Below are 26,523 nucleotides of genomic sequence, written 5' to 3' on the forward strand. Positions count from 1 at the left end.
CTCAGCTTGTTACCTGTATAGAAGACACCTGTCCACAGAAGCAATCAATCAGATTCCAAACTCTCCACCATGGCCAAGACCAAAGAGCTCTCCAAGGATGTCAGGGACAAGATTGTAGACCTACACAAGGCTGGAATGGGCTACAAGACCATTGCGATCGAAACGTCGTTATCTGTTATTTTTCTACCTACGTGACTTTACCGAAAGAACCAAAGAGTATTGAAAACACTCATTATTGACCTTATTCTACAACAACAAAAAACACGCGAAAAATCATGACACAAGAAGAGGTTTCATGTCTTTGTAGGTTCTTTATTTTGTTTTGGCTTTGCATTTTCGACAACACGGCTTGAATTGCAAACGTTATCACCCACCGCTGAACTTTATAATTCCAACACATCACAGTCGTGTATCAGTCACGAGGGAGATGTCCCGACATGCATAGTGAAGGCTGTGAAAGTGGTTGTAATAATGTCCGATGATTTGTGATGAATATAAATATAGAAATGACGGGAGTTTGTAGTGCTGGTGATGTTCACAATAATGCTTAAGAATCGTATTGAAAGGGGGTGGTAAAAAAGGCTTCGGTTTTGACCGATACCTATGATTTTGAATGACCGAACATGTGCATCAAATTACATAAGTAGACTTAACGGGTGGCATTTGTACACTTACGCACATCAACATACATTGGATGCATGTATAAAACATTTACTGCATTGCGGCCTTGCTGTGACTTGTCATGAGTGTATCTTCACTTAAATAAGTCGAAAACTACCTTGGAATGTCACACAGTTGCGTGGATAACTCCTCAAGTTTGTATTTGATGTTCAATTTGGCTCGAGCGAGCACTGGCTTCACTTTTTGACGATGCTGGTGGTGATGATACTGGTAGGAACCTCCTGGTTACACTAGCCCACAGGGGATTATTGTGTCCGCCCGTCCAAAAATGGGAGGGGTGGGGCTGGGTGGAGAGGGGAGGGTGGGGAGGGGCTGGGTGGGGAGGGTGGGCCTGGGTGGGGAGGGGAGGGGCTGAGTGGGGAGGGGAGGGGCTGGGTGGGGAGGGGAGGGGCTGGGTGGGGAGGGGCTGGGTGGGGAGGGTCTGGGTGTCGAGGGTGGGGCTGGGTGGGGGGTGGGAGGGGTGGGGCTGGGTGGGGAGGGGCTGGTCACCCCGTGGTGCCCTTATAAAACTCAACGTTTAACCTACTCACGCCGGCTTGTGCCCGCCCTCACAGTCGGGCATATTTGCGGAATACACCACACCGCCGTTGACCCTGGCCATTGACCGAGCAACCCAACGTTCTTACCAGCTCCCTCCACAGGAATGTGTTAATGGCGGTGATCATGAAGGACGATGCTTTTCAAAAGATGGGAGGGATGGATTTAATGACGGGTTGTGAACATGATACGGGTGATGGTGATGATGAAGAGTTACACTTTATGTTTAAGGAAGCAAACAAGAAGGCTTACACCGACAAGGCTGAACAGGCTTCCCAAGCCGATGACAACCACCTTCACTTGATTCATGGTCTCCGAATCTAACAAGAAGAAGAAGAAAAAACAAACATGAGTGATATCGGTAGCTGACAACGTATTTTACGTATGGTGAATTTCCTTCCCACTGTTCGGAGCCAACCGTGCATAGTATAATAGTGGTTCAAGATTGTCACGGTTCAGGGATTGAGGAGTAGCCATGTTTTGTTGGTGGTTCCACTACCATGTTAGAGGGAACACTGGGTAGGATTTGAGATAGGATTATGAGCAGCGATGCTAAACTAACTGAAACTTTTTTTTAAAGTTTACCAGGTAAAGCCCACGAAGCTATACAGCTCTTTTTCACGAAGCGACCTGGCCACAAAGCGGCTTATGTGGAAATTTATAGCAGCCAAATACTCTAAAACGAATATTGATTCGGAGAAAATTCCACGTGACCACGGGGAGAGAGCACATGCCAACTCCAAATATATAGCAGGTGTCAGGGTCGGGATCGAACCTACAACCTCCTGTATACCAGACGAGGTAGTTAACATCTAGCCACCGTAATGCAACGGCCGATAAGGGTCTGGACAAGAAACCGCATGTCCACAACAGCTGTGAGACTGGGCCCGTTTCATGCGTTGGCTACGCAAACCTGGAAATAACAAGACGACCTTCGTTGTCACAGAAAAATTAGTGCAGGACGGAAATCCAGACGTTTCATACGACACGACAACGTGAAAAAAGATCACTCGGCATTGCTGCACAATGAAAATAACAATAAGCAGTTCCTGAAGAACTGCACCGTGGTCCTCTTAGTTGCCTCGCGTTTCTTTTCACGACATTTTTTTTGCGTGAAAATGTGTCGATGTTTCTAACGCCGATAATTGCCAAGCTGGTTTGTTTGGCAAGGTGTGGACACGATGTGGTTCGTCTTTTGCGTTGGCTTACAATCTCAACTTTGCTCTTGTTATCGAATGAAACGCTGAGCTGTGTTTTCCAAGCGCAGACTCTCAGTTAAATTGAAGCGAAGCTAAATACTTAAGATTTTTATATTAAGTTGCTTGGTCTTGCACTAAGCCCACCTGGTAGATTACTCCTGATAATGTTTTTTTTAATATCAGACATGCTAATTGTTGATGTGTATACCCAGTGGATGTCGCATCAAATGTTGTGTAATACTGTTATGAGGTGAACAGTTTAATGACCAATACTTTAAGTCTGTACTTGATCTATTTGCACCGGGGTTTCTGTGATTCCACAGGCAACTGGGCAGCTTGTGTAACAGTTTAATCTTAAATAATGTATATTTGAAGTTCCTCTCTGGTAGAGGTAGTTTATATATAAAAACATTTGCCTCCATTAACAGTGATTATGTACCTAATACTATTTTATTCAGTCTAAATACAGTCAGGATGTTCCCAATTGGTTTGTGTGGCCAGTTGCTTGTGAGCATGATTTGTGTGTGGGAGGAAACGCGTGTCCAGGGAGAAACTGAGCAACATTGAAGGGAAGAAAACTGAAATACTCGCATAGACATGTCAGTAACCTACTTGCTGTACCACCGCCTAGAGGCACCACATAATTCCCTAACAAGTGTGGGCCTCGCCTACCTAATGGTTCCAACTCTGCCTGATCTGCTTCATATATGATTTTTTTGGGGGGGAGGGGGGATAGGCCACTTAATGATCTGGCCAAACTTGTGTCGTCAAAACCCTTCACCACCTGACTAGAGTCACACGAATTCATCGTCACGCGTATAGGAATGTTCCACGTGATCTACTAGCCATATCAAACTCCTTACAACGTGAAACATTTGTAAATCTGAAGCGTGAAGACTCTTCGTAACAAGTTCATTATCTTCATTTGAGAGTCACCGCGCTAGGCAGCTGGGGCTGGACACGGGGTCTCTGTGGTGTTTGGATCAAGCACGACTCGCTCGGCCCCATGACCAAACCATCCTCGAGGCGTCAAATCTCTTCAGAACTCGTAGGTTAGGCATGGATTTTGAGCCTGGATTGTACTTGGGATGGGTGACCACCACGCCTTTGGCCACATTGTGGGCAATAGAGGGCGACGCAGCACAATCAATTGTATCGCAACTTCCACTCTCTCACATCTACGCTCGTCGCCTTCACCATCCAGCGCTGACCGGCTTGGCGATGGCCAAAATAGGTCCGTGCCCTGCACGGTTTGATATGGCCCTCATCCAGCGGTGGATTGACATGAAACCTGCACATGTACGGTTCACCAGGGGCGTACGGAGGCACGTCCACCCCACTCCCACACGCTGGAGGAGTTATGCTCCAATAGGGGGGCCCTGATGGTGAAGCCCGATCGAGCTCAAGATGCTCAAATAAAAAACGATTTTATTTACCAGGTTTAGCCCACTGGAGCGTCATAGCTCTTTTTCGGAAGCGACCTGGCCAACAAATGATGGCTCGACGGAAGTCGAAATCTATCTCAAAGCAAGAGCAGCATCAGCAGCCAAAATAATAATCTCAACGCACGCTTGGGCGGCGGCGGTGACGACGGCGCGCAAGTGCTTCGACGGAGGAGGAACGACGGCCACGGGGTGGCCCCCGGTGCGAGATGGTTGCGAGATGCACGCGGCGCCACCTGCACCACCGCTCACCTTCGCCGGTCACCTGCAGGTGCACGGCGTCGCTCGTCTCCACGCTCACGTTGTTCTGCACCAGGCACTGGAACTCCCCGGCGTCGCCCATCCACACGGAATCGAGCTCCAGGGCGTCCCCGACACTGGACAGCGTGTATCGCCTGTCACTGTCCACTGGCACGGGCCAGCCTTTCCAGAGCCACACGTACCTGTGGGGCAGGAGCAGACGCCGAACAGTCCTGACATTTTTAACTTTTTAAAAGAAAAACAAATATAGGGGCCCGACATTAATATATCAAATTGAAAAAAAATATACATTTTGACTTAACTTTCGTGACTGCAGGGATTCATATTCTTGGTTCTTTCGGTAAAATCACGTAGATAGAAAATACATTAAATCAATTAAAAGTGGTCTTCATCAGGCGGAAACCGCTTGTTGCGATCGAAACGTCGTGGTTTTTTCCTTTCATTTTTATTTTCAATTTATTTATTATTTTTTAATTAAATTTTATTTTCTATCTACGTGACTTTATCGAAAGAACCAAAAATATTTAAAAAATACACGCAATGTGTGAGTTTTTTTTGGTGGGACAGCAATTGCTCCCCATCTCCCACCCACCCCTCATTTCCTTGGATGTGGGCAGAAGGAAGGACGGGAGAGAGAGCGAGAGAGAGCGCGGTGGGTTCTGGATGTTTGTGCCCACAGCTGCGGCATCATTGTTCCGTGTTCGATGTCGCGTCTCACGCGGGTACGAAGCAAGTCCCGACGTGGCAAGCGTAATTAGCAAGCACGACTGGAATGCAACGCTGCACATGGGCAGCACACATTATTAAGGGTCCGTAATTATACTCTTTGTTTTTTTTTCGGACAAAGTCACGTAGGTAATAATTGATTTGTTTTCATTTTAATGTATTTTATTTTTTTACCTACGTGACTTTACCGAAAAAAACAAAGAGCATGTATCCTTGCAGGCACGAAAACTTCAAATCTAGAAGTCCGTTATTATGTTTTGACCGTCGTCACTTACAGCTACGTGTCCTGCCCAATGCCACTTATTTTGCTGAAACCAATGATAATGACTCATTGCGTGTGGCCTCTAATCCAATGTGTCTCCGTCGTTCTGTCTCTCAGTGCAATGAGTCGGTGAGTATTGGCCAGGTTGGGAAGCAGGGACATAAAAAAAACAATGGAATTCGCTTCACTACTTCTCTCGTACAGTAGCCCCACAGCCACCTATATCACATGTTATGCATGGTGGTCACCCATCCAACCACTGTTCCAGGCTCAAACCTGATTAGCCTCACAGTCCCGACCAAATTGGGAGCATTCCAGGTGACTTGGGTCATTGACCTCAACGAATCTCCGCTATTTACCCAGGAGGAGAAAGAGGGTGTCGCTGAACATAAACGGATCATCGTAATGGAATTTCAAGTAAAAAAAACGTTTTAATTCACCAGGTAAAACCCACTGAGCTGTTTAGCTCTTTTTCAGAAGCGACCTGGCCACAAATGATAGCTCAAGGAAGTGGCCTATTACGTGCAGCCAAATACTCTCAACGCATGTTTCTAAATGAGGGAAAAAACCCCGGAGAACCTGGAGAAAAAGCCACGTGAGAGAGACATGGAAATTCCAAATATACAGCAGGCGTCAGGGTCGGGATCGAACCCACGACCTTCTGTATACCAGGCGAGGTAGTTAAGTTAGATACGGAACCACCGAGTTGCAAACAGTCCCGGGTAGGCCATGGCTCTTTTGTGTTCACCCCGTGGACCTTTATAAATTTCCTTCCCTTAAATTTGAGATCTCCCTCTTCTTGCAAGCGTGGTTAAGCGCTGACGTATTCTTGGCAGTGCCGGATGAAGCTAGTGCGGGGCCTGTAGCATATCTTATAAAGGGGCCCTAAATAAAAAAAAAACCCGTAAATATTAAAACACATACATTTTTTACTTTTATAGTAAAGTAATTGTATTTTTTCATTTTCTATACAGCGAGATAATACGATAAATAGTTAACCTTAAATACCCAGTCGTTCATAAAAGTTGAAGGCGGTATAGTACTATAGTCATAGAGCAAGTGCAGAATCACTGAACCGGAATTGATAGCTTGAAAGCATTTAGCGCGGGGCCCTTGAAAGTGCGGGGCCCGTAGCTGCTACTACATGTGTAGCTACTACACGTGTAGCTACTACACGTGTTGTAGCTACTACACGTGTTGTAGCTACTACACGTGTTGTAGCTACTACACGTGTTGTAGCTACTACACGTGTTGTAGCTACTACACGTGTTGTAGCTACTACACGTGTTGTAGCTACTACACGTGTTGTAGCTACTACACGTGTTGTAGCTACTACACGTGTTGTAGCTACTACACGTGTTGTAGCTACTACACGTGTAGCTACTACACGTGTTGTAGCTACTACACGTGTTGTAGCTACTACACGTGTTGTAGCTACTACACGTGTTGTAGCTACTACACGTGTTGTAGCTACTAGACGTGTAGTAGCTACATATGTAGCTGCTTGTGCTACTCGGTTGATCCGCCACTGATTCCTGCGTTACTTGCTGCCAGTGTGCTTTGGGTGGTGCCATGATTTGAATGGTGTTTGCTCCTCAAGTCTCTGCAGGGTTATGTGGCACCGCCGCTGCCTTGCGGCTGGAACTTCATTATTATTCCCCCAAGGTTGTCCCACGTGGGTCATTCTTGTAAAAAAGAAACCAGCTGAATGTGCCTTTCATAATACAGGTTTTTGGGTTAGATCGCGTAAGTATGAATGTGTCGTAAACCTCCACCACCCGACACAGCCAATTAGTAAGGGATTTGTCACGTAAACAAAACGCCAAATAGTTACTACTTCAGCCCACCGGTGTGTTGGGAGAGCAAATCCACAACGTTTACAATTTGGGTCGTACGACGTTTCGCTGGTGATTACATCAACCGGCATCATCGGGCGATTGGCCAGAATAGTGAAGCAATCCACCTGCTTCCGCTCTTAACTAGAGCAGCAGGACGAATGTCATCACCCGTCGGGTGGTGGAGGGTTACGACACATTCACGCTTACGCGATCCGACCCCCCCCCCCCCCCAAAAAAAAACCTTCATTATGAATAATATCGGTCGCGAAAGCCTGCTACGTGTTAAACTGAACGTGTCTTACCCGCGCGGGGGGAAAAAAAATTCTAACAATCGATCGAGAGGACGTTGCTGTAAACCGTCGCGTAGGCGTCAGTGGTGAGTGACAGCACACGCACCAGCACTCCTTAATGGGCTTGTGGTTACACTTCATCCTCACTGAGCCGCTCCGCTCCAGGATCTTAGTCTTGTCGATGTCCACCCACGGCTTGCTCACGGGCTCTGTAGGGCGGCGGACAAAAAATGTCAACAGCTTCCGGTGGCCGGTTGCATGAGATGCCCTCACGACTCGGTGGTTCTCAACCATTTCAGTATGGTGCCCTGTGCTAGTAAGGCATTGGTGTCGTGTTAGTGTGTCTTGTGTTAATAAGGCATTGGTGTCGTGTTGGTGTGTCTTGTGTTAGTAAGGCATTGGTGTCGTGTTGGTGTGTCTTGTGTTAGTAAGGCATTGGTGTCGTGTTGGTGTGTCTTGTGTTAGTAAGGCATTGGTTGCGTGTTGGTGTGTCTTGTGCTAGTAAGGCATTGGTGTCGTGTTGGTGTGTCTTGTGTTCGTAAGGCATTGGTTTCGTGTTGGTGTGTCTTGTGCTAGTAAGACATTGGTTGCGTGTTGGTGTGTCTTGTGTTAGTAAGGCATTGGTGTCGTGTTGGTGTGTCTTGTGTTCGTAAGGCATTGGTTTCACGTTGCATGTTGGTGTGTCTTGTGTTAGTAAGGCATTGGTTTCACGTTGCGTGTTGGTGTGTCTTTTCGCCGCAATGTGTCAGTGACGTTTTCCCGCACACATCTGAAAAATGTCCTTCCCCGGCATCCATGCCGCAGCCTACGCCCCTGTTCACTCCTAGGGGTGCAACCCACAGATTGAGAACCGCCGCCTGCAGTTAATTTCCCCTGAGTTCACACCGATTTACTTTGCAAACTTCGGGAAAATGTTGCTTGAGTTATTTTATGCACTTCACCCCTGGCAATAAAGCAAATTATTTATGTGCCGGTCATTCATATCGGTGAATAAGCTACAAGGACGATGATAACATAACAGCTTTATCAATGTAAGTAATGAATGTAATGTCCCTTGTTAATACACTGCCAGATGAAGACCTCCTCGGTCCATGTTGGACATGTGCGGTTGTTTGACCAAACTTCACCAAGCTGGTAAGTGCGGGTTGGTGGTGGTTATGGTCGGGTAGAATCATACTAAAACCAAACTAAAAAAACGAAACTGGCCACAAATGAGACACGCAAACTCCAATTATACAGCAGGCGTCAGGGTCGGTATCGAACCCACGACTTCCTGTATACCAGACGAAGCAGTTAACATCTCGCTACCGTGTCACTAAGTAGCGTGCAGTTACGTTGTAAACATGTAGCTAATTGTTATTCGTTATTAAGGGTCAACTATACGTCGTGGGGCGTTCAATCTCAAAAGATCAAGACACCATAGTGGCCAAAGCCATTTCTTTAAAACGTATTTTTGTGTTTAGTTTGTTGTCATTCCCCCGCACCTCCGATTAGCGCGGTTGGGTACGTACGGTGTGAAAGAATTTCGATTTAAAGCTTTCGTGACTGCAATGATTCATCTGTGAAAGAAGTTTAACGTACACACATACAGAGCCATTGACGCTACTTGGCGAACAATGCGTTGCAGTTGTCGCCAGCCTCCGCCATATGGTAGGTGCTAATTTTAATAAAAATGCAAATTTTATATTACTCCCCCCGCATCATTAGCAGTACAGCATTCCTTCGTTATTTGCGAGGGTTACGTTCCGGAGATGCTCGGGAATAGCACATTTCGCGGGTAATGATATTGGCCGACGAAAATGAATGACCTTATATAAATACATAAATAAGCTTTCTCTCTCAGCACTTTATCGCATCACTTGCTTTCTCTATCTCTCGATGCAGTCGTACAGAGTTCCAGATGCCGAAATCGCAGATAGCCGAAATCGCGGATAGCGAGTTCGCGAATAGCGAGCGAATACCGTACTCTACCCGTTGGTAAAGAAGGGGTGGGGGGGGGGTGGACGTGGGACAGTCATTAGGGGCTGGTAAGGGTGTACACAGCAGGCAAATGGTCGCGGATATGACCGGCGACGAGGCGACGGCCTGGACGTGCCCACAAACGCTTGCGTTCTTTACCCTGCAAGAAGAACCTGATGGACGCCTCCATCTTGACCCCGGTGACCTCGTTGTAACCCTCGCAGGTGTACACGCCCGTGTGCTCCAGCTGGATGCTGCTCAGCATGAGGTTTTTGGTGTAGGTCTCCAGCTCGACGGAGTCTTTCTTCCACTTGATTTCCATGGGCGGGTTGGAGTTGCCGTCGCAGAAGAGGTTCGCCGACTCGCCGGACCTGACGGCGAACGGCGTGGCGCTCCCGTCCGTGTGGATGGCGATCTTGTGGCGCACGGACAGCTTCAGCGACTCGGGTCCATCTGCAACGGCGGCGAGCGGAAACACGTGCGGTCGCGAAAGCGATAGATGGAAAAATGAATGATTATAGTTAGTCGCGATTGATTTCCCGCGGCTCCAATGAGCATTGAGGGAGCCGGTGTTCGTCCTCCTGTTTTACAGCCCTGCGGGGGGGGGGGGGGGGGTCAGTGGTGGAAATTCCACGTTTCTATGGTGGGGGCGAGTCTAACCGTAGGACACCCACTGTTGAACGGCCCCACAAGGCGGTGCTCGTTTTGACGCTTAGGTTTATGCAGCCGCTCGTAATCCAAGCGCGGTTTGGGATTACAACCCTGTCCCGAAACAACACACTTTGTATTTGTGCTATCGAGCACAGAGGCTGCTGAATCAATCCCTACCTGGGATTCGAACGCTCAACGAGTTTTCGCTCGCTCTACCGCCGATCCGCCCAGAAAAGCAATCAAACGATCAATTCAGGAGATGCATTATTATGTACGTCATCATCATCATCAATAACAACAACAGCCGTGATCAACTCACTGGTGGGTGAAGACCTCCCCATGTTGTCGCCATCCCTCACCGTCTTGCAAAACAATGATCACCTTGCTCCTGCCCGTGAGCTCAGTCTCATTGCTCTCATCTGTGTTACGCATGGACACCAGTGGCACTTCTCCCTCGCATGGTATGCAGGAGGTCGTGGGTTCTATCTCTGTCCGTGGTCGCGTGGATTTTCCTTCGGGTCCTCCAGTTTTTCCCTCCACATTTACAATCAACATGCGCTTAGAGTATTTGGTTTGCTATATATATTAAAAAAAATCCACGTGCTAAGTGACTTCGTTCGTTACCGACCCTGACGCCTGTACATTCGGAGTTTGCGTGTTCTCTCTCGCAGAGGTCTTGTGGATTTTCCCCCAGGTCCTCCTGTTTTCCCCACCACATTCAGAATGAACATGCGTTTAGAGTATTTGGCTGCTATAATATTTCCGCATAAGCAACTTCAATAAGCTATAATTTGTGGCCATGTCGCTTCTGACAAAGAACTATATAGCTCAGTGGGCCTCACCTGGTAAAATAAAAAAATAGTTTCGTTTAGTTTTAAGATGCAACTAAAAACCCCAAAGGCTCTCCGACACAAGTTTGAAAGTTAGTTAGTTAATGATTAAAGACGTTATAGTAAAGGTCATTATGGTCAAACACACTGCCGTGGTGTGCACCAGTGATGTCGCTGCGCTGGTGTGTTCCAGTTCTTCAAGTGTCATCACAGTGATGTCACGTGAGTGCTATCGTTGCTTCTCCTAACTTTTAATATAGCAGCAATGAGTTCAGGAGCTGGGCGCCAAAGTCACGACGGGAGGGCTTCACAAGGGAGTTCGTGCAGTTTTGCTTTCCCTCCTCCCTCGCTATCGATGCGCATTGCACACAGACTAGGATTGCATATAGACTGTTATATTCTTTCGTATGGCAGCAATTTGTTCAGGAGCTGGTTGCCAACGTCGAGGTCTGTTATCCATGACGAGAGGGAGTTCGTGCAGTCGAGTTGTACGGATGCAGTTGATCGCGACTTTGTGATATGTTTTATCGCTCTCGTTGACGAAGCTTTAAAGGCATATCGGACTGTCCGCGACGCAGCCTGTGTTTATATCTATAATAAGATAAGATCTTCAACGTATCTTTGGATTTCACCTTTATTTCAATGCAAATGTGTGGATTGAGCACGAGGCTACTTGATGTGAACTTCGAGCACGTGGAATTGAGGCCTCCTACCTGGCATGTTCACCGTGAGACCTGTTTGACCATACCTCACCACGCTGGCCAGTGCATGTTGGTGAAGGTGAGGGGGGACATACACGTGGAAGCGTGTAGGTACAGTACAACAGTGGATGTTTGCCGCGCCGCCCTCTGCCCCTCGCAGCGTGGCCCCACAGCCTGTGACACCTCATACACATGGAGGTCGCCCGTGCAAGCAGAGTCGGGGCTCAATGCCGCTTAGCGTCCGAGAAGGTCCCGTTCTGGGTGATTTGGTCACGGGCTATCTGGGAACGTGAACGTGGTGAGAGATGCGGGTGAGAGATGCGTGGAGGATACGTGGAGGATGCGTGCTTTGAATTACATTGAGGGACGTGTAAAAGGGGGCCACACACACACACAGTTTCATGGCATCATCCGAATTATGAAAAAAAAAATGAAAAGTGGGGCTTGGGCAGGACACGCGCCACGGGCTCGAGGGAATGATGGCGGGGCAGTGGTCAACAACAATAACGGAGCTGCCGCCGAGGAACGGATACGCGTCCGAGGCAGGATGTCCATACACTCTGGAGACGGATGCCATGAATCCGGGTTTTGCGTGCAAGTGCTGCGGCGGTTTGCTGCATCGTTAAGATGGTGAGAGGTGGCAGTCCTCATCCAGCAAAGAGTGATCATTGCCACTGCTGCTGCTGCTGCTGATGCAGATGATGCTGATCCCGATGATGATGATGATGATAATACATTTGTGCGAGCAGTGATTGGACACGCAGCCGAAAAACAAACGCGTGCGTGCGTGCACTCTCCTAACTCACAGTGCACGTCCAGTCGCTTTTCCTTCCGCAGCTCTTGGCCGGAGAGCAGCTGGGCCTGGCACGCGTACGTGCCATCGTGCACCCGGGACACGCTCGGGATCTTGAGGCTGCGGTTGTCCTCGGAGAACACGAAGTGCGAGACGTTGACCCCGTCCGGCGTGTGCCACGAGAAGGTCGCGTTGTCGTCCTCCACGTAGAGCAACAGGCAGGAGAGGGTGACCACGGTGTGCTCCACCGCGGACGAAGGCTCAACGTCGATCACCAGCCGCGGGTTCTGTGCTGCAGAACGTGAGACGCGACGTCACCGCAGCCGCCACGTTCCCGTTATAAGAGTCGGAGGAGGAATGGAGAGAGAGAGAGAAGAAGGAGAATAATAATAATAAAACAACTCGGGTCAATTCCACCGAAGCGTCGCTCACGTGAGACGAGCAATCTCGGTGCTGGAGCGAGCGGCCAGCGCTCTGACGGGTTGCGAGTTACAATCCTGGTTGAGGGTTGACTCGGCCCCGTCATCCCTCTCGGGTCGATAAAATGGGTACCGCTTTGTGGGGAATTCAACAGTGGATAGACTCGCCTGCGTCATAAGAACGTGAAATTTCCGACACTGGCTCAGGGCTTTGAACGGGAGATGCGCACAACCCCAATGCTCGTTAGAGCCGGAAAGCGAGTAACTTGTCTTTTTCCAACGTGGAATTCGTTTCTCCCAAACAGCCACGGCTGGAGCATTTATAACGCCTTTGATCGATGACGTGGTGTATGGAGTGGTTGATCAGCAGTCGGCGCACATTGCCTTGAGCCCGGCAATCCGAACGTGATGCCTCGCCGCAGATAACTTCACTGGCAATATGAGAGACCTCAATTAGAGAGGCTTCGATGTATCTTGAAACCTCCCTTCAGCCTGCACTGACCAGCATGGATGGATTGTTTAACTAATTTCTTCAGAACTGCTTTTTGTGCTTAGTCTGTTGCCTTTCCCCCACACCTCTGATTAGCACGGTTGGCTACGTATGGTGCGAAAGAAGTTCTACATAGGTACATTATATCGTCGATAATTAGAATGAAGCCATCACGTGCAGCTTATTTACAAAAAATTGCTACATCTTTATTGAATTTTTTAAACAATTATATTTTATTTTATACCTACGTGACTTTTCCTGAAAGAACCAAAGAGCATGGATTTCTGCAGTCACGAAAGCTTCAAATCAAGATTGAATTATATATAATTGACCGAAAATGTATATCCTTCTCACCAGTAGGGTACGTTAGTTTGAAAGGACGTGTGGATTTCTTTTTTTCACCATCCAATTGATTTTCCAACTTTCTTTCAATAAATGGCACTTTAATGGGGTTAAAGAGTGAACGGGAAATTCGCTGACTCTGCACTCAGCAAAGAAGCTGTGGCACCAACAGTCGTCAGTGACATTTTCAGTCCATCTGGGTTGCACTCTTCTGGTGAGTATTTGCCTTTTGTCGGCGTGGCACCTAAGCTATGGAACGCCTTGCCACTTGAAATCAGGGCAATCAGAGTCGGTAGATATATTTGAGTCTGCTTTGAAAACTCGTCCCTTTAAAGTGGCCTTGACTCTTTAGTTTGATCGGTTGTCCTGGTTGTGTTCGTGTTTCCTGCTTTTCATGCATTGTGCATAGGGATCCTAGGATTGAATGCGCATTAATAATTTCAATAATTTATTCATAATGTTTTGGTGATTTGCAAATAATGAGTTGACTCACTAATAATCCTTACCAACCCTATCCTTACCAGCGTCACGTTAGCAAAGGGATTTACCAGCGTCACGAGCCAAGCAAGCGCCCTTGACGTGCCATGAATTATGTAATTACTCTAGCTATCAAGGTCTAAATTGCCCTAATGTGTTACTACAATTGTCACCATTGTTTAAACACTAACATACTTTTGCAAACTTAATTAAGGCACCAACACCTAACACTGTTTGCCTAAAACGCTGGTCGATGTAATGTAAAATGTGTAATTTTAGGAATATATATGTTTTGAACCCAGGTGGGTGGTGCGCTAAGCACTCTCTCTGGCAGAGGTGGGTGGCATGCTAATTCCCATGAGACTTTGACTCTCCTCTAATCATTACTTTTATTAAGAGCGCAGTGGTACTGGGTAATATTCACCGAGCGGTATGCACTCACTCATTCATAAATTATATTTTCACGCCCCAATGGGTGATTTTGCAGTTTTCCCACTGTCTAGCCCGGCAGTGTTCCGTGTAAGAGATAAGGCCAATATAACTTAATATGTACAGCCCTTTGTCAGTCCACTGCTGGATGGATGCCTCCTTACGTTGTGTTGGTCGAACAGGTTTGTTTCACCATACTTCATGGTGTTGATCAGTACGAGTCGGTAAAGGGAAGGGGAGCCCAGAAGCGATTCAGGTATCACTGCTGACGTGCAGTGTGCTAACCGCAATGGAACTGAGGTTGCATGGTGGAATCGTGCAGTGTGCTAACCACGGCATCACAGCTCCACAGAATAGCACTCTTGTATCTGCAAATTGCTTGGTTTTTCAAAGAGATACAAAATATTCCATCAAGAAAATACAACTTCCACACTGCCTTTGTACAAATGGTCTGACAGGCACACTTGATAACAAAGTTAATTCACATCAGCATGGGTTTACTTTTAAAGGGCTTATCTGCTGCTCATTGTCTACCGCTGTTTCTTCGTCAACGGCCTTTAAACAGGCTCCACTTTTTCAGGACACGCCAGTCAGTGTAACATGACCTTCACACCGTTGAACGAAAACCACTCGCCACATTCGTCAATAACACTGTGGCCTTAAGATGAAAACGTAGAGGAGAGGTGACGTGTTTTGGTCAAAGGGGTCACTTCTTTACAGCACATACGAGAGGCCAGAGAGGTGGAGTCTTCGACTGTGAGGTATTTTGAAACGAAACTATTGAACTATATATTTTTATATTATACCAGGTAAGGCCCACTGAGCTACGTAGCTGTTTTTCAGAAGCTTATCGAGCGAAAATTTATAGCAGCCGAATACTGTGAACGCACGTTGATTCTAAATGTGGAGGGAAAAAATAACGGAGGACCCCGAGAAACATCCACGCAACCGCAGGGAGAATATACAAACTCCAAATATACAGCAGCAGGCGTCAGGGTCAAGATCGAACCCACGACCTCCTGCATGACAGGCAAGGGAGTTAACATCTCGCCACCGTGCCCACACCCCCCACCCCACAGTGGTGAGATTCAATCTACCCTCTGCCTCTGCACCAAAGAAGGGCCATTGTGAGGAATGCAAGCAGCTACTCTGCCACGCACCCATCTCCTGAGTTGAATCAGCGGTGAGTGATATCTAAACCGGTCAAGGCCCCCCACTCCCTTCTGCCAAACTCGTACTCACCCAACACGGCGAAGTACCTTGATTTGAAGCTTTGGTGAAAAGTCACGAAGGTGACTGATGACGACCGCTTGCGTTGCGATCGAAACGTCGTGCTTTATTTTAATTTATACCTACGTGACTTTACCGAAAGAACCAAAGTGCATTGTGAAGTATGGCCAGAGCGAACAACAGGCAACACTAAGGGGGCAATGTCAGGACTTGTGCGTGCCTTTCGTTTGTCCCCTTTTGCGGTCTCTCACGTCTCTCCAATCGGTATCAGATTTTTTTTTTACATATATACCGGAGGAGGAATCCGATGAGCTATGAAGCTCTTTTTTTAACAGATGTCCATGGGGCGGGGAAAGTAAAAAAAAAGAAAATCTACTGGAGCGGACTTTATGTAGGACAACCCGACCTGGAATCTGTGAACCGCCATGCGCCAAAGGGCGACGTTACAAAACCGTGCCAAGGAAAAGACTGGCAGAGGCCCAGCGTCAACCAGTCCCCCCTCCTCCCCCTGAAAGTCAACGCTGGGAGGCGTGAACGAGGCGCGTGGCCGCCCTTCGCTGTCACCTTGGACGGAGGTCACCGCCCGCAGAGCCTCTCAAGGCAACCACCGTTTGCCCCTGAAGGTATAGGGGGGTGGGGGGCAGCGCGTAAAACCTGCGAACACTTATAGAGCAATGTGATATATGATCTAATTGTATAATTGTACAACATGTGTTTGAAGCAGAGGTCAAAGAGTACCGTCAGTTTCAGTTGTATCAGTTGTAAGTTAAAATATATATTACATATCTCTTTCCCTCTCTCTCTCGAGTGAATTATTAACAAAACGAAGTTGTGACTTTCGCGCTGCTGAAACGCTTTAACCGTCGCTGTAGGCGATAGACATTCATGTTGTGAAGACGATTTGGGTAAAATATTGCTTTGACGTGTATATTCAAGTGACGAGGATTCCACACACACACACACCGCTGGTGTGTTAGCGTTGCTTTATTACGATGCAAACGGCTCGGATTATAGCAATGACCGTACTCAAACTGGCTTTACAATTATGACCCACTGCGATTGCGTGTGCTCGCATAACCAACGGAATGCACGCCAGAGTGGTTATTGCATCGCGTTGAACCAATAGAGCATGCCGTGCTAGAGGAAAGTAAGGCCACACTGCGACCCACGTGGTTTCTCATCATCAATCCACAAATACGAAACACTTAATTTGACGTGGCACACACAGGTGCAGAAATACACAGGAATAGGTAAGGTACCTTTTCGCAAGTATCAAGCTAATGAATGATTAAAGGGTCATTATAATACTCTTTGGTTCTTTCGGTAAAGTCACTTAGGTAGAAAGAAAAAAAATCACGACGTTTTGATCGCAACACAAGCGGTGGTCCTCAGGCGGAAAAAACTAATCTAGCAGTGGAACTGCTGAATCAGCGAGAGAGCTGTTACAACAAGAGGTCATTGGAATCCTTTCTGGCGTAAATCCACGCGTTACGATGTTCAAACACCAAATAGACACCAATTACAAGGCATCGTGTCTGTGTAACCACGATAAACTTGCAAAAGCACACGAACAAATATGCTTAGATAGTAACTGTACGCACTATCCTTGAAACAAATTGTTTTTTTTTTGGTCCCCACAAACATGTGTGGTTGCCCAGACTTGATGCCCTCTAATCGATGTCTATTTTGTGTTTGGACATCTTAACATCTCCTCTGCATTTACGCCAGCAAGCCTCGGATTCTGATTTGTTGCTTACTCCCATTTACCTCGGATTCTGATTTGTTGCTTACTCCCATTTACAAACAACCCCCCCCCCCCCCGATATATTATTTAATCAAAAGACACTATTAGCAAGCGTGTGGATTCTGATGGCGCAGATGATAAGCTATGAACCACACGTCATTTATTTACATGTCATAGGCTGGGCTACATTACTATAATTCTTACATTTCATCAGTAACACTGTGGCCTTTTGAGGAAAACGTTATAAGAGGTAACATTTGGAGCCATGCTCCTCCATATATGTGCTATGTATGTTGAACTTCTTTTGCACCGTACCTAGTCAACCGTGCTAATCGGAGGTGCTATGAATATGGGCCAAAACGTCACACATTATGTCGTGATTAATTTGTATTTTCTACCTACGTGACTTTACCGAAAGAACCAAAGAGTATGGATTCCTGCAGTCACGAAAGTTTCAAATTAAGATGATGTTTTTCCTTTTAAGGTCACAGTGTTGTTGATGAATGTGTTATTGACAAGTTGTTTGTGCTTGTGTTCCGCTGCCAATGCGCCAAATGATCGATATAATGCACCCATGGTGGTTCCTCACTTTGTTTCAAACTTTCAATAGAATTTCCCGAGCGTGCCTTGACTGCTGGGATCGCAGAACCTCATCAGCTAGAAAGGGCCCTTCGGCCTGAGTCTCGCTGTAGGTGGACGCTGCATTGGTCTGCGTCCGTGGGCTCTCTGCTTAGCCCACACCTAATCCCTCTTTTTGTTTAATTAATTGATAATGATAACCTAAAACTAAACTATTTTTTACTTCACAACATAAGGCCCGCTGAGCTATATATCTGCTTTTTTTTCAGAAGCGAAACAGCCACAAATGATAGCTCAACGAAGAGGCTTATCGCGTGGTAATTTATAGCAGCTAAATACTCTAAACGCACGTTGAGTATAAATGTGGAGGGAAAAAACCGGAGGACCCGCAGAGCAATCCACACGACCACAGGTAGAACATGCACACTCCAAATATACAGGCGTCAGGGTCGGGATCGAACCTACAACGTCCTGTATACCAGGCGAGTTAGTTTAATATCTGGCCAAAGTGGCGCTTTCATGGACTCAAAAGAAAGTGTCACTGGGATTCAAAAAAAATTTGTAAGTGGGTCCTGATTTGGAACGTTTTGAGCATTCATTGACGATTTGCTTCACGTGGGAGGAAACGGGAGTGCCCAGAAAAAAGCCATGCACAACAAGGGTGCCACTCAAAGATTTGCACAGATAGATTCAAAAATCCATTGCTGCAATGGCACCTTCCGGCTACCTGGCAACCCAAGCCTATAACTCGAAGCATTCACGGCACAGGCAAAGGAACCGCGTCCTCGCCTACTCAACCACCCGCCGTAGGGCACATGGTTATCTGCAGGCAGCCCTAATGGTTGTGGGCCTGATGGACCGTGACCGCTGGCGTTCACTTTTGCTCCTGCTCAGGCGTTGTCGAGAAAATTCCTCCAGGGCACAGGGTTGACATTTAACGTGAATATATAAATAACTCGTCGGCTTTTATTTTCGCCAATAAGTTACCAGCGCTGTGGTTGGGAAAGAGCCGCTAAAGGGCACAAATGAGCGTAAAGGTCAAAGAAGCCACCTCTCACTATCCTTGTGTTGCCATTGAGCCCTTACTCCTGGCCTGGTTTTTTTCCTGCGGGTTTTGAAGATTCGTTTCACTGGATTCTGTACGGAGCATCGCAGCTGAATAAATCGCGCCGACCGGCACGGGCGCGCTTCCTGCTGCTCTTCCAAAACCATGAGTTTTTATCTTTCTCGATTATATTATTTTTTTTCTGACTGTTCTGAGACCACGCCCGGTGTATGTTTTTGTTTCATTACGCTCTGCGGAGCACGTCAGTTCATCTATACTCTTTCTTTATTCTCGGTTATTCGTTCATCCCGTGAATAGCCAAGCTCTTAGCACCGATTGCATTAAGGTAACGCTTCGGAAAGTAAGGCGCAAACACTCACTCAAGGAATTGGTGTCAGTAACGTTATGCAAATATGGCCTCACACACAACTACTGGATTAAATGATGCACCTTCAAATGTTGATATCAATTACAGGAGAGGAACATACAACTCTTTAAAAGGAAACGTGTTTTTTTATTTTACCAGGTAAGGCCCACTGAGCTTTATAGCTCTTTTTCAGAAGCGACCTGGCCATCACAAATGGTAGCGCAACAAAGTGGCTTATCGCATGGAACTTATTTATAGCAGCCAAATACTCTAAACGCACGTTTCTAAATGTGGAGGGAAAAACCGGAGGAATCCGGAGAAAACCCCACGTGAGCACGGTGAGAGAGACATGCAAACTCCAAATACATAGGCGTCATTGTTAGGATTGAACCAAAGACCTCCTGCACATCAGGCGAGGTAGTTAACATCTTTCCACTGTGCCCACCCCCCCCCCCCCCCCATGACATGCATCTTATGATCCAGAGAATATGGTGCCCAGTGGGATCTGATCATAGATTCAAATAAAAACATATAGCAACAGTCAATATGAAATGGCCCAGTTTTATGACATGTAAGAAACATGTGAATTGGGCTTTGTTATTTGAGTGAACAACTACCAACCCGCTATCAGTAGCATCAGCTGCTCAGTATTGGAGTCACGATGTGGACGATTTTTTTAGGACTATAATCCTCGAGCAGAAGTGCACTGAGTGAAAACATTGCAGGAAACTAAACTGATTGTGTCCAAATTACATTTTTACTTTTGTAGTGTTAAATATCACACACACACATCAAGAAATATTTAAAACATTATTTACTTTTGATTTAAAGCTTTCGTGACTGCAGGGATTCATATTCTTGGTTCTTTCGGTAAAGTCACGTAGAAGGGAAACAAGAAAATAATAAAAATATAAAAAATACAATTATCACGACTTTTCAACTGCAACACAAGCAATCATCATCAGGTGTGAAAACCACAGCAAAATTTGAAAAAAAGTGGCGGTTTTTTTAACGTTAGCACCACGGAGAGCGATTTGACAGTTTATTCAGATGAACGAGTCCATCTATGTTCGGAAAAGAGGAGGGGGGAGACGAAAATAATGGATGCGGTCTGAAAGCCACCGTAAGCATGAACAATCAATTAAGACCCGAAATGGTTTATCAAATCCTTCCAATGATTGCTAAGCCAGAATCCATCTCGGTTGAAATTGTCTCTGTGTTTGTATATGTGGATAGCCTCATCAACGAATCTCTCATGGTAGCCAGATGGCTTGCAGAGAACCTCTGTCTTGGAGAAGTCAATGCCATGTGAGCCTACTGAATTATAACAGTGATCTGCCACGGTGTTGGTCCTACCGTGTTTTAGGTCTGCTTTGTGTTCACGGATGCGGTCCGAGACATGTTGTTTGGTTTCTCCAATGTAACTACTACCACAGAGGCAACTTAGTTTGTAGACGCCAGGGTACTGTATGTCCGGAATCACATATTTTACAGACGGAACCAGATCCATGTCCAGCTGGTTCAGCAGTTCCACTGCTGGATTATTTTTTCCGCCCAAGGACGACCGCTTGTGTTGCGATTGAAACGTCGTGATGTATATATTTTTTATACCTACGTGACTTTACCGAAAGAACCAAAGAGTATGGATTCCTGCAGTCACGAAAGCTTCAAATCAAGATTGTCTCACGTTTAAATAATACAATTAAAAAACACCATTTCACAAAATAGGGTTTTCTAAACTTGACTTCGTGTAGAGTATTCTTGGTTCTTTCGGTAAAGTCAGGCAGATATATATTTATTATTTTATTGTTTCCCTTCTACGTGACTTTACCGAAAGAACCAAGAATATGAATCCCTGCAGTCACGAAAGCTTTGAATCAAAATTCGTGTAGAGTGATCTTTTTTCTTTTGAATATATAATTGCTAAGAGACATTGTACCATTGGCGAAGACAATGCCATTACAATGTTGTTTGTATTCATATAGCATCTCAATGAAGTTGCGGTCTCGAGACACTCAACACACAACTGGAACCTATGCACGGAGGCACTAATGGCATTTGGTGGTGCCCTAAGTGTGTAGAGCTTGTGAACAGCCATGTCCAGGAGGTGACATTTGGCTGTTTATTCTCTTGACCTCCAAACAACCTTTGCGCTCACCCTCACTGTACCTTTGGGTTGGGCCTACACCCCACACCACCTATTCACCTGTGTTAGGGTTGTCTTGCCAACCTTGGCAAGGCCATACTTTGGCCAAATAATACCAAAGTTGAAACTTATGCTATGACAAAACCATGGTACTGTAATGGCAGGCTTATATGAAAATATGTGTTTGTGTGTATAAACTCAGACAAAAAAGAGTGCACTAAAATGGAAGTTAAACACTTTTGTGAAGATTAAAACTCCCCAAACTGCGCAGTTTTTGTTTATTCGCTCACGGTACTCAGCCGCACCCCCTGGGTGTTTCTTGATCTTTGCTCATTCGGGTACCTTTATGGCTTTGAAAAGGACTTTGCCCATAATTGGAATATGATAACTGGAGGCGAGGGGAGCAGGCTTGTCGATTTACGGGTTTCTTTTCCACTGTGAAGTGGTTCATTAATCTGGGGAGCGGTGGGGCGGGGGTAGCCACCGCTCCCCTGTGTCTTGCCTTTGTGTGCTCAATGTCAATCGCAATGGCAACTTTATTCTTGGTTCCGTTTGTTAAAATGTTTACACGGGATTCAATGGATCGAATGCATTTTTTGTTTTCACACGGCGGTGGGGGGGAGGGCATTGTCCTCTGGTCACAAGAGCATTTATTTACAAGTTCAGTTGCACAATTTGTCATTTTACTATTTACAGATCAACATGGTGACTGGTTTTCAAGACGCCTTTATATTTACGCGAACTGCCCAAAATAAAAATAAACCACAACCGACAGGAGGCATAATGCGCATGCATAAATGTACGTTGATTAATTACCATATACATAACCCAACCGGCAAAGGATACCCATAGTCATTTATATGCCTTCAGAGCTCACAAGTGACGCCATCACAACCGCCTCTCAATTTAAGGAACAAAACAGGAGGAAGATTTATCCACAAATCTGGCTGCCGCCTGATCATGCCGGTTGTAATTACTGGCGAAACGTCGTACTCGGCTTGTAAATGTTGTGGCTTTGCTCTTCAGCAAACCGGCGTGCTGTACTAGTAGTGAATTGGCACGTTCTGTTTACGTGACAAACCTCACTAATTGGCTGCGTCGGGTGGTGGCGGATTTAACGACGCATTTATATATTTATGCGATCTAACCCAAAAACACCTGTATTATTGATAATATTTTATACATTATAGCTTTTTTTTTTACCAAACGTGCACTGATCAGTGTGGTGAAGTATGGTCAATTAACCCCCCATCAGTGACACACGGTGGGAGTGCTCTTCATCCAGCATTGACTGGATTGACCAGGCACTGCAAATGACACTATGTAAGACAATTTTTGTTCCTGGGTATTAAGTGTTATTTTTGAATTGCTTATGCCTAAAAAGTATAGAAGATGGCTATTATTCCCCACAAATGTTGTTTTTGTGACCAGGACTTTACGTGAAGGAATGACACAAATGCACACCACGTTTTCTCATTGAAAATAGGTACATTTCAAAATATCGCTGTCACGGTCAGAAAAGCAAAGTTTGTGGGGAATAATAGCTGTTTTCTGTACTTTTGAGACATAAGCAATTAGGAAATAACACTTACTACCCAGGAACAAAATGTAGTTTTTGTTATTACACAGTGTTATTATTGGTACTTATAACGTGCATATCAACGATTCTTACCGTGAGCCTGGTGAACTAAATAAGCTCTTAGGTAGCTACGAAGGTCCAATGTAGCAATATAATTTTTACGTCGGTGTACATAAATATATAATTAAAGGTAACTAGTAAGAGTGTTGTAAAAAATGTTAAATATTCATAGGGTTAATGCTATATTATGTAAGAACGGTACTAATAAATAAATAAACTGTATGCATATATGATTAGCACGGCTGGCTCCTTCGGATGAAAAAGAAGTTCAACATACATACATGACCTTACAGAATGGCACTAAATTATTCAATAACATTTACAGCATCTGCTTTTCGATATTCTTCCACTGCTTTGAACGCAACACGGTCTGCATGTGATGATAGTTATCATCGAAGTCGAATTGTCAGCTGGTCACTCCAATGGCGATGCCCTTGATGCAGAGCGGGCATGTTCTCACAAGAAGGTTACCTACTCCTGGCAAATGTCACGCACACAGCCGTTCGTGGAAGCCGAGGCTTGCCAGAGAAACGTTGTTAAAGAAGGCAGTCACCAGAAAGATGGGTTTTTCGCAACAAAAGTCACCACCTGGGCTCATAAAACGTTTTTGGAGGCTCATGCCCCCCCCCCCCACAACCCGCCCTGTCCTTCATGAGGCCCCTTCAGATGTGTGATGGTTCGGGTAAAATTCCCTCCCTGTCCCCGCAACTTTTCTATACGGCCCTGGACGCTTGGGTTGCCAACTGTCCCGGTTTTCCCAGGATCGTTCTCGTTTCTTGAGGCAGCTACTGTCCTGGGATATCTCCAAATCTTTCCGGGACATTAAAATTCCTGGTTTATGTCAGCTGCATAGCAGCAGCAATAATAATAATAATACACCATTCAATACAATGCATTTGCATGTGTAATTCTAAATTTGAAGTTTTCGTGACTGCAATTATCCATACTCTTTGGTTCTTTCGCTAAGTCACGTGTGGTTGTCCGCTGTTGTGGTATTGTGAGATGATCCCTCTTCATCCCATGACGTGTGCCAGTGTTTTGTACCTCGGAGGTGGGAACCCTCCTGGTGGCACTGTTGTTGTATATGGAAGCGATGGCCGGGCAGAGGAAAACGGTTCTTTTGAAAACGATTCATTTTCCATCGCAAAGGAATGGAGAGAACCCGATGTTCAACACACAGCTCTACATCTTGACTTAAAGCTTTCGCGACTGCAGGAATTCATATTCTTTGGGTCTTTCGGTAAAGTCACGTAGATAGGTTTCAAAGAAAATACCCCAAAATATACCAAAAAAAACTACGACGTTTCGATCGCAACACAAGCGTTTGTCGGCATTTATCAGGAAGGATGACGAACGCTTGTGTTGATAGTAGTTTTTGTTGTTGTTATTTTTTCTTGAACCTATCTACGTGACTTTACCGAAAGACCTAAAGAATATGGCTTTACCTGTTACTGTCATCTCGCCCTCAAGACACATTTGACCAATTACAACTTTATAGTATACCAGTCCCTCACATCTTGGCTTATGTCAATTCAGCATACTTTAGAAGGGTCATTGCCTGAAACGTCACCTATTATATATTGTTGTACCTTTAAGGGTACAGTGTTATCGACAAACGTGTTGTTTTGATTTTTGTGTTTGTTATATGTTCTTGTGCACAAATGACAATGCAGAAACATCACCAAACAACTTTAGTTTAATTGACTGATATATATTTTTTCTCCCCCCAACTCCAGTTGTGTTATCATCATCATCATTATGCTACGAGACCGAGCATTTTACACACCGGAACTTGCGCAGCTCTCATTGCATGATCACCCGGTCAGAAACCGGCCCTGGAAACTACTTCTACTGCCATTTCAGAAGACGCCTCTAACCACACTATTTTGCATATCTAACTGTTGTATATTCCTTCTCAAAGTGTGTTTTTTCACACATGATAATTAGACCAATTGTTTTTTTTTATTAATCAGAAATGGAACTATCTGATTTAAGTGACAAAAAAATCATAACCTAAAAGCAGGGTTTTGTGTACAGTGATTGGCGACTGGGTTGGAACCATCTCTCCTCTCGCTACAAAGCTCAGTTTAACTCCGGCTGACCACCCAGACTCGAACCCAGGATCTCAGCGGTGTCAACTTAGTACTAGATTAGACGCACGACATACCCAGCCACGCAACTATACTAAACTTTCAGTGTAGTTTAAAAAATATATAGTAATATCACATACACCACGAGATCCCACATGATATTCATAAGAGTAACAATTACGCATCCCTCTTATTACTACATTTTTTTTACGAACAATCATGACAAATTTACTTCCGATAATGCTCACAGTGACATTATCAGCGCTAAAATAATTGCAAGTACATATTTTGCTTTAACTACTACTACTTCTCTCAATAGTACCATATTCTCAATAGTACCACATGCTCTGGATTGTGAGGCATTGCAGGAAGTAAGATGCACCCCAAACGTGTGCCTGGTGTCCATGAACTTACGCAGCACACAGCTACCAGAGTATAAGATGCACCCACAACTTTTTGCAATTTAAATTACTGCGTAAAAAAAACACGTGGCGTCTCATATTCCAGAGAATACGGGCATTAACAAAAGTAATGATTACGCTGCGGCCGCAAATGAAGTTACAAAATCAGTTCTGAACAGCTGAACGCAACTGGAAGCATCTCATACAATGTTCTTGAGTGAATATTAATAAGCCGGAGCACGATGTCCGACGTTTTTGACAAGAGGACACGGCTCGCATCGAGAGACACACACACACAGAGAGAGAGAGATCCGAGATAGATGCTGCCACCATTCGGCACAGCGTAGTGCGTCGGCTCACCTTGACAGAGGCGGCCCGTGCTGAGCAGGGTCAGTGGAAGCAGCAGCAGCAGCAGCGTCGGCGGCATCGTGGCGGAGACGGCGTTCGTGGCTGGAGGAGAAAGCCCGTGCCACGCCGGTCGGACTCTATTTAACGACTGGAGGTTGGGGCGGGGGGTCTCGATGGGAGGGAGGGTGGGTTATCGCCCCACCACCAGCACCACCACCACCTAGAGGAGGAGGTCGTGGCTCACCAAGGTTCTACGTTGGTGGCCAGCCAGGGGGCTGGGCGTTGTGGTTTGGAGCTTGGGAGAGTTTAAAAGTGTTCTTAAGCGAATAAACTCTCGAGCGAATACATTCTCAAGCGAATCAACTCTCGAGCGAAGCAACTCTCTAGCGAATAAACTCTCTAGGGCAGGGGTGTCCAAAGTTTTTTTTTAGTGAGGCCCAAATACAGAAAAATAAACAAAAGGCCGGGTCACACACTAGAGGTGACATATTGACACGTGAATACTGTGTGTATTTCTAACTCGCCTATAATGTGAAGAACATTGCACTCAGTGGGAGCAGTGATGCTGTCCTTTGGATTGAAGGATGGCTGACATGTCAGGAGAAAG

General features: G+C 45.8%; 1 protein-coding gene across 1 annotated transcript; it reads right to left on the reverse strand.

Moving 5' to 3' along the window:
• Positions 1-291: 291 nt before the first annotated feature.
• On the reverse strand, positions 292-26,059 carry LOC116948128 (cell adhesion molecule CEACAM2-like). The gene is made up of 6 exons (XM_032964516.2): positions 25,929-26,059; positions 12,184-12,462; positions 9,355-9,648; positions 7,343-7,445; positions 4,112-4,302; positions 292-1,538 (listed from the first exon to the last, which is right to left on the reverse strand). The coding sequence occupies exons 1-6, from the start codon at positions 25,993-25,995 to the stop codon at positions 1,432-1,434; spliced, it is 1,041 nt and encodes a 346-aa protein (XP_032820407.1). The 5' UTR covers positions 25,996-26,059; the 3' UTR covers positions 292-1,431.
• Positions 26,060-26,523: the final 464 nt, after the last annotated feature.

Source organism: Petromyzon marinus, chromosome 32, assembly GCF_048934315.1.
Source record: "Petromyzon marinus isolate PM22_M1 ecotype Great Lakes invasive population chromosome 32, UKy_Petmar_22M1.pri1.0, whole genome shotgun sequence".
Classification (NCBI taxonomy): Eukaryota; Metazoa; Chordata; class Hyperoartia; order Petromyzontiformes; family Petromyzontidae; genus Petromyzon; species Petromyzon marinus.